This window comes from Rhinoraja longicauda, chromosome 20, assembly GCF_053455715.1.
Source record: "Rhinoraja longicauda isolate Sanriku21f chromosome 20, sRhiLon1.1, whole genome shotgun sequence".
NCBI lineage: Eukaryota > Metazoa > Chordata > Chondrichthyes > Rajiformes > Arhynchobatidae > Rhinoraja > Rhinoraja longicauda.
Genome location: NC_135972.1, coordinates 19,215,842 through 19,228,755, shown reverse-complemented (window position 1 = coordinate 19,228,755; position 12,914 = coordinate 19,215,842). Strand labels below are relative to the sequence as shown.

The 12,914-nt window shown below is 45.4% G+C and overlaps 1 protein-coding gene across 1 annotated transcript in view; it reads left to right on the top strand.

The window, feature by feature from the left end:
• polr3b (polymerase (RNA) III (DNA directed) polypeptide B) overlaps window positions 1-12,914 on the top strand; it is a 55,974-nt gene that overhangs the window by 24,638 nt on the left and 18,422 nt on the right. Inside the window, exons 13-19 of the mRNA XM_078417094.1 lie at window positions 1,388-1,549; window positions 1,846-2,046; window positions 2,923-3,085; window positions 5,775-5,928; window positions 10,150-10,224; window positions 10,401-10,499; window positions 11,132-11,259. Of these exons, the coding sequence (XP_078273220.1) occupies window positions 1,388-1,549; window positions 1,846-2,046; window positions 2,923-3,085; window positions 5,775-5,928; window positions 10,150-10,224; window positions 10,401-10,499; window positions 11,132-11,259 (982 nt within the window). The remainder of the gene's footprint in view (window positions 1-1,387; window positions 1,550-1,845; window positions 2,047-2,922; window positions 3,086-5,774; window positions 5,929-10,149; window positions 10,225-10,400; window positions 10,500-11,131; window positions 11,260-12,914) is intronic.

Below are 12,914 nucleotides of genomic sequence, written 5' to 3'. Positions count from 1 at the left end.
ACAGCTGTATTATGGTGTGCCAACGTTTGTACTCAATACCCTTCCCAATGAAGGCAAGCGTGCCAATTGCCTTCTTCACCTCCCTGACAAGCCACTATCAAAGAACTGTGCACCTGTGCTCCCAGAAATCTCTGTTCTGCAACATTCTCCACGTTCGACTATTTACTGTGCACGTCCTCTGCTCTTAAAATAATAAATACCTTGCTCTTCATAGTTTGCATAATCTGTTAAGAATTGTGCACCATGTACTGGTGCAGGTAGGTGATGGACCAATTGGTCTGTTGGAGCGGTGAGACCAAAGGTACTGCGAGCTGTAACCCATGGTGAGCGTTGCCTGCAATGGAAATCCAATGTTAACAGGCTGGTGGAGATACAGAGGCCTCTTTGGTTGTAAAAAGGACCACAAAATTTACTCTTTATATCGCGGTCTATGTTTCTGAATGACCTCCCGAATATTGACCCTTGTAGAAAATTTAACGCAATGGTTTTGAAGTTAGATTGTCACCACTGTTCTCCTATGTAATTGAGAAAATGAAGTTGTGACTGTAAAGTGGATGGTCCAAAGAGTAGGGTATAACTCCTGTATTGGAAATGTGCTGAAACAAAGGATGCTGTGTTCAAAAATTGTGGAGACAATGGGTTTTAATTCCACACCGCATGGGACTGGAGGAAGCTAAGTCTTCGTTGGCTTGTAGATAAGAGTGTCGTGGCTCACAGCCTGTCCTGTTCCAATGCCCAGTCTTAAGCTGTAACCACTAGAGATTTAGCAGGCCTCGAGCCAAAGGAGGTGTTTGCAAAACCTGCCAATTTTCCGGCTTAATCTTTCACCTTAATTTTCTGTGTTTTTAATGTGTTCATTATTTCCTCTGCATTTCCCTATTCTTTGTTGTCAGCTTTTTGTCCCTAATGCTGCTCGCTTTGTTGGTGAGAGATATGGAACGGTCCCAAATACTGGGCTCCCTGGAAAGCAAAGGATTTCCCTAGAGACAACAGAATAACGCATTGGCTTTGGAGATTGTCTAATCCTACCCACTCTGACAATGTAATTAAATCTGCCCTGCTACCTTTAATTTCACAACTAGTTTATGCAAAAGAAGAATTGGCAATCATATGCCTTCATAGGGATCTCAAGGTACCTAATTAGAATTCCCTGACATTAAATTAATCCATGATGGCATAATCAGGAAGCTAATTTCTCCCTTAAATGTGTAATTGTTTATCGAGGGTGCTAAATGCCACTGATGAGCTGTTGTCAAATGAATTAATTTGTCCCCAGATTTATTGAGACTCGAGGTGTAACCTGATACGAATGATATGGTGGATTGTCCTCCCTTCTCCGCCTGTTAACGGCAGCCCCGCTTTTATTTCCCTCTCTCTGTTTCAACAGCTCCTCTCACTGCTCTTTGAAGATTTATTCAAGAAGTTCAATTCTGAGTTGAAGAAGATTTCAGATCAGATCATCCCCAAGCAGCGAGCAGCCCAGTTTGACATTGTCAAGCACATGCGGCAGGACCAGATCACCAACGGCATGGTTAACGCCATCTCAACCGTAAGCACTCTGCACTCTCCCTGCTTCCTCGGCGACTGCGCTGAAGTTTTGCTTTAATTCTTGACCTTGTTTCAGTGTGTTTGTGGTGAAGAGGGAGCCACAATCCCTCAGAGGAGGATGCATTCCACGAATTGCCAAAGAGGGGGCAATAAACGCTGCCCTTGAAACAGCATCACGATCTTGTTAAAGTACAGTTATCGGTCAGAGTTCCCAGCCATTTCAACGTGCCTAATCTTGGAGAATTGTGTCTCGGAATCCCCGTGTACTCGAAACCTTCTCGCTTTCATTTGTTCCAGGGCAACTGGTCTCTCAAACGATTCAAAATGGACCGCCAGGGTGTGACGCAGGTGTTGTCCCGCTTGTCCTACATTGCCGCTCTGGGAATGATGACCAGGATCTCCTCACAGTTTGAAAAGACCAGGAAAGTGAGCGGTCCCAGGTCGCTGCAGCCCTCACAGTGGGGAATGCTGTGCCCATCGGACACTCCTGAGGGAGAGGTACGCTCACTTTGACAACCTGGATTACTTTATCGTGGTCATTGCAGAATGCCATTGCTGCTGTTGTTATTGCAACATAAGCATCAAGAGTATTTAATTGTCAAAAAAGGTAGTAAGTGCTGGAGTAACTCAGCAGGTCAGGCAGCCATTCTGGAGAGCATGGACGGGTGATATTTTAGGTTGGGACCCTTCTTCAGTCTGATTCAGCACGCTTGATGTTCCATGTGAACCTCATTTCACCCTTCTTCATCTGCCCTCATCAATCAATCCCTGGTACGTCATGTTTCTCATGTATTTATGGAACTGTCCCAACGGGAGGAAGTTCTGCAAGCAGGTGGGTAACTTCCAAATGAGTGTTTCAGTGTTGGAGGGCCTTTTGAACGTTACTGTTGAATCATCTTCTTCCATTGTTGCAAGGCAGCGCAGTCCATGCCTCAACTTGCAGTGTAATTCTCCTCACCTTGTTGCCTCTGGCCATCATATCTGACAGGAACCCTCTAAACATCCGAAACTGGCTGTGAAGGCATAAGAAACTAAGATGCTGGAGTCTTGAGCAAAACACAAAGTGCTGGAGGAACTCAGCAGGCCAGGCAGCAGCTGTGTAGGAAGCGGACAGGTGACATTTCAGGTCAGGACCCTTCTTCAGTCTAGAAGAAGACTCCATCAGTCTGAAGAAGGGTCCCGACCCGAAACGTCATCTGCCCGTTCACCACAGTTGCCGCATGACTCGTTGCATTCTTCCAGCACTTTAGTTTTTGATTAGCACAGAAACAACTTTCCTTGAACTTTGCCCTTCATCCTACAGCCATGCCTTCCTTCCTTTCCAACGTGTCAACAACTGTCCTTAACATTGCACCGATTTTATTCACATTCTAGGCTTGTGGTCTGGTGAAGAATTTAGCTCTGATGACCCACATCACAACAGATATGGAAGACGGCCCGATCATTAAACTGGCCTTCAATCTTGGTGTTGAAGATGTAAATCTGCTTTGTGGAGAGGAGCTTTCATATCCAAACGTGTTCATTGTGTTTCTGAATGGTGAGCGGGGTTTATATATTATTTGGCACTGACCATTTCTGCAATACTTATAATTCAGTTGTGAAAATACTGTGCAAACCCTTGCTTTGTAGAGCACTTGATACATCCAGGAATCGATGAGCATTGCCCTCTTATTGTAAGGACTTGCGTCTGCTTTGATTTGGGCTGATGAGTGAAATCTCTGAGAATCTGTACTCAGACTTCTACTTCTCTGCTGTATGGGTTGGGTTGTAGGAGATGTCGGAAGGTTGGGATGTAGATGGCCCAGGTCTGTTTATCTGTGGCTCGGGATCTAATCTCCCTGCATACTGAAGCTAATTGGGAGTGTATTTCAAATGTGGATGGCACATACTCTGACAAATCAAAACCCACTGACACCAAGGCAAAGGGCAGCTCAATGTGCTTGTGTGCTTGCTCAAAGAACATGGCTTAAACCTAGAGGGTTCAATCCTGACTATGGGTACGTCTGTACGGAGTTTGTACATTCTCACTGACTGCATGGGTTTTCTCCGGGTGCTCTGGTTTCCTCCCACATTCCAAAGACGTACAGGTTTGTAGGTTAATTGGCTTTGGTAAAAATTGAAAATTGTTCCTAGTGTAGTGTACGGCGGTGATCACTAGTCGGTACGGACTCGGTGGGCTGAAGGGCCTGTTTCCATGTTGTATCTCTAAAAGTCTTTAAAAGAAAAAGTGCTGCAGAAAGTATTCTGATGGGATGCATCTGAGCCTGGTGTAACAACTGCTCTGCTGCTGACTGTCTGAACCTGCCGAGAGTGGTGAACACAGCCCAGTCCATCACAGGCTCCTCCCATCCAGTCCACCTTCATGGTGTGCAACAGGAAGGCTGGAAGTATCGTCAAGGATGCTGTCACCCTGGCCATTCCCTTTTCTCTCTCCTACCTTCTTGGAGAAGAAACAGGAGCCAGAAAGCTCCGACATCCAGATTTAGAAACAGCTTCTTCCCCATAGCTATCAAACTCCTGAACTAATCATCTCTTTCATACAGCAAAACATAATGTGCTAGACTAACTTAGCAGGTCAAGCAGCATCTATGGAGGGAAGCATAAGTGATGTTTCAGCTCGGCATGCTCCTTCAGACTGTCGCCTCTCCATTCCCTCTGCAGATGCTGCTTGATGTGCTGACTTACTTAAGCACTTTGTGTTTTTAATCACAATTTCAGCATCTGTAGTTCTTTATGTCTCCTCTTTCACACCTCATTCCGGAGGTTCTGCCCCGTACTCTTAACTCTCAACTCTACCTCAGTGGTTATTTCTTTCCTTTGCTCTACAATCTTTGCATAATTCTGCTGTTTTGCACTTGTATTTACTGTATTGTTGCACTTATCATAACTGTGTATACTGTTTACTCGGCATGACAGGTGATTCTTGGGCAGGTGACCTGTTGGTTCCAATTTCCTCCCCAGGTGACGTCTCTGTATGTGGTATTCCTTGGCCTTCTCTCCCCCCGCCCCCCCCACCTCCCCCTCCCCCACCGCCCCAAGTACTAACCAGACCTGAGTCTGCTTACTTTCTGTGATGGGATGGGAGCAGGCGTTTCCAGGCTCCTACCAATATTTACTCATAGCTAAAATTCTCCAGCCTTGGCAACGTCCTCATAAATCTCTCTCGCTCTCTCTCTCTCCCCTCTAGTGCAGTTGCAACTTTCAGAGCTATACGCAGAGCGCACATTGCGCACAATTGTAGCATAACCCCCTTGTTCTTGCGTTCTTGCTCTCAACTAATAAAAGTGAAGCTGTGTGTCTTTTGAACCGCCTCATCTGCCGTCAGGGATCTGTGGAAAACATTCCAACTGCTCTGTTCCCGTACACCTCTCCTTGCATTCAGCGCATGTTCCCAGGAGAAATAAGATGTGTCATTCTTCACCTCCCAGTGAGGATTTTAAGGCCATTACCAGGGTACAGAAGTGAATAATTGAGTTGATACTGGCGTGAGGGGCTTGTGGGGAGATTCTTGATTAGTACGGGTGTCAGGGGTTATGGGGAGAAGGCAGGAGAATGGGGTTAGGAGGGAGAGACAGAGCAACCATGATGGAGTCGAATTGATGGGCCGAATGGCATAATGCTACTCCTATCACTTATAACCTGATGAGATGGGCCTTGATCGCCTGGGGTAGTGCTGGTTAAAAGAAGGCGCATCAAAACTGTCAGGCGTTTTTAATAAACTTTGAGGAAAGAAATGTCATCCAGCTAGAGGTTTGATATTAAAGCTTTAAAGTTAGTCATAAAAGAAAGGTGAACTAAAATACTTTTACACAGGGTTGTTAAAGCCTGTATCATATTATTAGAAGGAATCAGATTCCCGTGGAACCTCTTCCAAAGGCATATATATATAGTATAAGAAAATAACTGCAGATGCTGGTACAAATCGATTTATTCACACAATGCTGGAGTAACTCAGCAGGTCAGGTAGCATCTCGGGAGAGAAGGAATGGGTGATGTTTCGGGTCGAGACCCTTCTTCAGACTGAAGACAAGTGGATATGTGCCTGCAGAGAAAACTGGGGTGTGTGACTACACTGGGAAAATCGTGCACAGAGCTAGCATAGATAGGGTGGCAGAATGGCCTCCTTTACTCTGTTCTTTTGGTTCTGTTTTGGGAAACCTGTTTTCAGAATGTGGTTAACACCTGCCCTCGTATTGTAATCCCTCATCCCGTGCTGTTCTGATCAGGTAACATCTTGGGTGTGATCCACGACCATCAGAAGCTGGTGAAAACCTTCCGGCTGATGCGGCGAGCGGGATACATCAACGAGTTTGTCTCCATCTCAACCAATCTGACGGATCGCTGTGTGTATATTTCCTCTGACGGAGGCAGACTTTGCAGGTACATAACCAGTTAAATAGCATATTTCCAGTAGTTCAAGGTGCAGAACTCGGTATCCACTGGAAAGGAAGAGGAGAAGAGAGTTGGAGAGATAGAGAGAGAGAGAGAGAGAGAGAGTGAGAGGTTTATATGTATGTCGTGGGAGGGAATTCCAGAACTAAGGGGTCAGAGAACTAAAGACACAGCTGTCAAGAGTAGAGAGTTCAGTTTAGAGATACAGCTTGCAAATAGGCCCTTCGGCCCAGCGAGTCGTCGCCGACCGTCGGCGACCATCCTGTTGGCAGACAGGAAGCAAAGAGTAGGAGTAGACGGGTCATTTTCAGAATGGCAGGCAGTGGCGAGTGGAGTGCCGCAAGGCTCGGTGTTGGGGCCTCAACTGTTTACCATATATATTAATGATTTGGAAGAAGGAATTAGAAGCAACACTAGCAAGTTTGCGGATGACACAAAGCTGGGTGGCAGTCTGAACTGTGAAGAGGATGTTAGGAGGTTGCAGGGTGACGTGGACAGGTTGAGTGAGTGGGCAGATGTAGTATAATGTAGAAAAATGTGAGGTTATCCACTTTGGTGGCAAAAACAAGGAGGCAGATTATTATCTCAATGGTGTTAGGTTAGGTAAGGGGGAGGTGCAGCGAGACCTGGGTGTCCTTATACACCAGTCACTGAAAGTTGGTGTGCAGGTACAGCAGGTAGTGAAGAAAGCTAACTGGCCTTCATAACGAGAGGATTTCAGTATAGGAGTAAAGAGGTTCTTCTGCAGTTGTATAGGGCCCTAGTAAGACTACATCTGGAGTATTGTGCACAGTTTTGGTCTCCTAGTTTGAGGAAGGACATCCTTGTAATTGAGGCAGTGCAGCGTAGGTTCACGAGATTGATCCCTGGGATGGCGGGACTGTCATATGAGGAAAGATTGAAAAGACTAGGCTTGTATTCACAGGAGTTTAGAAGGATGAGAGGGGATCTTATAGAAACATGTAAAATTATAAAAGGACTGGACGAGCTAGATGCAGGAAAAATGTTCCCAATGTTGGGGGAGTCCAGAACTAGGGGCCACAGTCTTAGAATAAAGGGGAGGCCATTTAGAACTGAGGTGAGAAGCAGCTTTTTCATCCAGAGAGTTGTGAATTTGTGGAATTCTCTGCCACAGAGGGCAGAAAGCCAAATCACTGGATGGATTTAAGAGAGAGTTATCTAGAGCTCAAGGGCCTAGTGGAATCAAGGGATATGGGGAGAAGGCAGGCACGGGTTATTGATTGTGGACGATCAGCCATGATCATAATGAATGGCGGTGCTGGCTCGAAGGGCCGATAGGCCTCCTGCACCTATTAATAATTTTTAAAACCATCGATCACCCATTCACACCAGTTCAATCGTTCACACTAGGAACAATTTACAGAAGCCAGTTAACCCACAAACCTGCACGTCTTTGAGATGTGGGAGGAAACTGCAGTACCCGGAGAAAACCTACATGGTCTCAGGGAGAACGTGCACTGTAAGTCAGCAGCTCTACCACGGTGCCACCCTTTAGTGATTATACTGAGGTATAGAGGAGCCAAACTAGGCTGATAGATGGCAGAGTTGCAGCTGCTGATGAGATTCGAGCAGCAATTGGACTAATTGGACTGAATAACCAGTTTACAGCATGTTGTTTGTGCATTGTGAAGTTTTATGTAGGTTTTAGCGGAGAAACAGCTCCTTTAGCCTGACGTCTTCATGCCGACCAAGTCGCCTAACAGCTAGACCCACTTGCATGTTCCTGGTCTTACCCCTCCAACACTTCCAATAAATGTACCTGTCCAAGTGACTTTAAAACGTCGTAATTTTATTCGCCTTTACCACTTCTTCTGGCAGCTTGTTCCAAATACGCACCACATTCTGCGTAGAAAACTTTCCCCTCAAGTTCCTATTAAATCTTTCCCCTCTTACTTATGCCTTCTGGCAGATACGATAGTGGCATTTTAGAGGTTTTTATATAGACACATGAATAGACAGGGAATGGAAGGACAAGGATCACGTGCAGGCAGAGGAGATGAGTTTATCTCGGCATTGTGTACAGCATGGACATTGCGGGGCGAAGGGCCAGTTCTTGTGCTGTACCGTACTATATTCTTTGCCACTTGCAGAGGTGAGGTTAGTAAACAATAAGCTCAAGCTTATGTCATCTTTCCAATACAATGAAAAGACAGTTATAGCATTCGGTTTCTCAGAGTTCAAATATTTACTGATTTTTAAATGAAGAAATGCTAACGTGGTGAAGATCTCTTCATTGTCCAGTTGTCGTGTGAAAGGAATGCATCGTGAACACCTTTTGCTGATTCGGTTTTTTGTTGCTGAGATACATTTCAACTCATCTCTTTCTGTGCTGTTGCTTTTTCTGAGTTTATTTTCATCCAATCTGTCCTGTAACTTTTTGATGCCTTCTTCTGATACAGTGCTCAACTTTTTAAGTGCTCATTAGATCTCCACCAAGTGTGTGCACGTTTTTTTTATACACAGCTACCTAGTGTTTGTCTTCTGCACTTTGTTAGAGCTGGCTATATAAACAGGCAGCCTGCTGATGATCGGATGCCACATACCACCCTTTGTGCTGTCGGGTTCCTCTTGGTGATGGTGGTAGAGTACGCTGTGGTCCATGTTCACGTCAGAGGCTGTGAACAGCAAGATCTCTGGTACATCAATAAATCTCAATGTCATTGACTGTACAAATATGGGCCTTATCAGTGACCACACTGATGTGAAACAGGCAGCGGACCTCACTATCTCTGGATTATTATCGTTGTACATTAAATTTAGTTTAGGTTTAGTTGAGGGATACAGCGCGGAAACAGGCCCTTTGGCCCACAGCGATCCCCATACACCAGCACTATCCTACACACTTGTGACATTTTACAATCTTTACCAAATCTATTAATCTACAAGCCTACACGTCTTTAAAGTGTGGGAGGAAACCGGAACACCCGGAGAAAACCCACGGTCACAGGGAGAACGTACAAACTCCGTACAGACGTAAGGATCGAACCCAGGTCTCTGGCGGTGCAAGGCAGCATTACTCTACCACTGTGCCCAAGATGTAAACTTGTGTTGTGAAAGAGAGACAGCCATTATTTAATTATTGCAAACATATATTAAAAATTAGTATTTTTAAGATTTAAAAATTGGCAATGGAACTGCGGCTCTCTAAATGTAATGATGCAGTGCACATTAGCACCTCTGGCAGAACCTCTGGCACATTAGCACCTCTGGCAGATAGTGGGACCAGGGACCAGGCATCTGGTAACGGGAATATAAATGGAAATGTTGAAAATACTCAACAGGTCCAACAACATCTATGGAGAGAGAAACTGAGTTAATGTTTCAGGTTGGGAACTGCATCCCACGCAAGACCGTCCAACTGAAGTGTTAATTCTGTGTCTTTCTTCGCAGGTGCTGCCTGACCTGCTGAGTACCGCCAGCATTTTCTGCCTTATTTCAAATGTGCAACATTGCAGTTTCTTTTTTTGCTCATCGTCAATAGACGTTTGGCAGCAGCGGTGGATACAGTCAGCCAACTGGTTTAGAACAGTTGCGAACCAGTCTCCTCTGTGTTCTACATGTCTGTCCAAGGATTCATTTTGCAGAAGAATGTAACTTGCATTTGCTACAGAACAGTGCAGCACAGGAACAGGCCGTTTGGCCCATGTTATCTGTACCGAACATGATGCCAAATTAAACTAATCCCTTCAGTCTGCACGGTGCATTTCTATCCATTCCCTGCCTGTTCATGTGCCTGTCTACAGGCCAATTCAATGCCACTATTGTATCTGTTCCCATCACCTCCCCCACCCTGACGATGTGATCCAGGCATTTACATTTGTTAGGTTAAAAAACTTGCCCCGTAAGTAGTCTTTAAACTTCCCCCTCTCACCTTAAAGCTATGGTCCCTGGTTCTGGCTGACTATCCTATCTATGCCTCTCATCATTTTATATACTTTTATCAGGTCTCCCCTCAACCTCTGACGCTCCAGAGAAAACAATCCACGTTTGTCCAGCCTCTCTTAATAGCCAACACTCAATGGTCCAATACTGATTACTGGATCAATAGTGGATTGGGTCTGATATGGGGTGGAACAGAACAGATAATTTGCTGACATTACACTGGATAAAATTATTGGTTGTACTGTAGAATTGTGGCTTTCCTTTTTTTGACCTCCCTGATGGAAAATATTTGATTAATCTGTATAGACCGTACATCATTGTGAGGAGTGGAAAACCAGCTGTGACAAACAAGCACATAGACGAACTCTCTCAGGGATACAGGTAATCTCTATCCGTTTAACATCCAAGGGTATATTTTTGCTGACTCTGTGATAGTGCTTAACACGATGTGGGGCTTAACAGCATTTTAGCAACGTTCTACAATGAAAAAGTATCGTAAAGTCCTGCCGTTGTAACTAGGTGATGATTGCTTGACTTCTGTTGTGGTTTATGAGCAGATCATTTGAAGATTTCTTACACGAGGGGCTGGTGGAGTACTTGGATGTCAATGAAGAAAATGACTGCTACATTGCACTCTATGAGCACATGATCTTCAAGTGAGTGAAGTGATGGGACTGATGGAACGATTTTGCACCAAATCATTCATTTTAGCGTGCAGTTTATTAATCCCGCGCAGATGCAAAATGTAATATAAAATAAAAGATCCTTACTAGATGATAACGTCTGAATTTCCAAGACTGGAGGGCATAGCTTTAAGTGAAGGGGGGCAAGGTTTAAAGGAGATGTACAGAGCAAGCTTTTTTTTACACAGAGGGTGGCGGGTGTCTGGAACACGCTGCTGGAGATGGTGGAGAAGGTAGATACCATAACGGCATTTAAAAGACTTTTGGAGGGGCACGTGGATTAGCAGGGAATGGAGGGATATAGGTCATGTACCAGTAGAGAAGTGTTGGGCTTGGCAACATGTTCAGGACAGACATTGTGGGCTGAAGGGCCTGTCCTTGTGCTCTAGTGTTCTATGTTAGCAGAAGGAACAGGGCCTCCAACCTCAGGAGCCCCTTGACTCTGACTGTCAAACCTATCTGTGCCGCTCATTATGTTAGAGACTTCTATCAGATCTCCCCTTAGCCTCCAGCGCTCCAGAGAAAACAATTAATATGTCCAATGCAAGTTTTTGGCAGTACGTTTCATGGCTAAAGGATGTGATTTGTTCTGTCCTCCATTACAGGTTAACGACCCACCTGGAGATTGAACCATTTACACTGCTCGGGGTGTGTGCTGGTCTCATCCCCTACCCTCACCACAACCAGTCTCCAAGGAACACCTACCAGTGCGCCATGGGCAAACAGGCCATGGGTAAGAGTTGCTGGCCAAACAGAAAAGTTATTGCCTCTCTTCTGTGAAAGGACAAACAGGGAACTAAACCAAACAATTTGTGCCCACTGCATTGAATATGTTGCTATGTTTCAGCTGTCATTGTTGGGAGGAGTGAGGATGAGATTCACCAGGATGTTACCTGGGCGTGCGGGCTTGAGTTACAGGGACAGGTTAGATAGGCTGGGACTTGGAGCATGGGAGGCTGAGGGGTGACCTTATAGAGGTGTACAAGATCATGAGGAGCACGGACAAAGTGAACGCTCACAGTCTTTTCCCAAAAATAGAGGATTCTCAAGGTGAGGAGAGAGATTTAAGAGGGACCTCAGGAGCAACTTTCTCGCCCAACAGGGTCGTCCATATCTGGAATGAGCTGCCAGGGGAAGTTACAGATGTGGATACAATTATGACTTTTAAAAGACATTTGGACAAAGTGGGTGGACGTGGACAAAGTGGGCACATGGGCCTGATTCTGAGCTGCACAGCTCTATAACTATGATGCTATATCTCTGCAATCTTCTGCATTTGCAAGCTTAAATGCTCATCCTAACATCCTTCCCTTAATAAACTAATGGACTATCTACTGTAATACAGTCAAGAGTAAAACGCAAAGTGCTGGAGGAACTCACCAGGTCAGGCAGAATCTGTGGAAGGAATAGACGGATGACTTTTTGGATTGGATTCCAACCCGAAAGGTGGTCTGTCCATTCCCTCCACAGATGCTGCCTGACCCACTGAGTCTCTCCAGCGCTTCGTGTTTCGCTCAAGTTTCCAGTATCAGCTGCGTCCTGTCTCGCCAAGAGTCAGTGTTTTATTGTCATACGCAACAGGAACATGACAATAACATTCTTATTTGCTGCAGCTTGCACAGGCCCGTTAATGAATACCGTGAAATATATTTATGGTCATTATCACTAGCTTGAAATGAGTTTAAAAATGCCTGGAGAAGTTTGTATAAAGTCAGAATTCCATCGTGAGGACCTTGGTTGTCCGAGTGCCGCTGGGGAAGAGGCCACAGCATCACTGAGGGGGGCATGGACCAGAATTTGACCAGCAGTGCCGAGAGAGCTCCTGTGGACAAGCACAGATCCAAGGGGCCAAATAGCCTCCGCCCGAGCTGTAACCTGGGGATTGTGCGTTGCATCGCTGAGGGCTGGTGGAGTTTTTCTGCAAACCTTCTTTTCTGGCGGTGGGTCAGTGGAGTGAGACCGGCACTAAAGCCTCCTACTAATTGCTTGCTGTGTTTGTACCCATTTGACATCGTTTTCAAAGTGAACAGTCTGTTGCCACACACAGTTAAGTAGAGTCAGTGCATAGTGAACGGCAGATCGATATATATGCAGAGCCTCTTTGTTGGTTTTGTGTGTGAAGCTTTTTTGTGTTTTTGTTTTGGAGTGTCATTTGCAATTCATTGTCTGTTTTGCTGTGTGGCTGGTGTATTCAGCTGCCCAGACCCTGGGCTTGTACAATCAGCTCCCTGGATACAGTGCCCCTGTCGTCACTCCTGACGTTAGAATGAGGGGCTACTGTCAAAACCTGGATGTAAATGTTGAGCGGGATGAATGCGCGGCTATGATTAATGGCACCATCATTACAATGTGTGGCCTTTGTTGAATATAAACGAGTTAGATGTAACT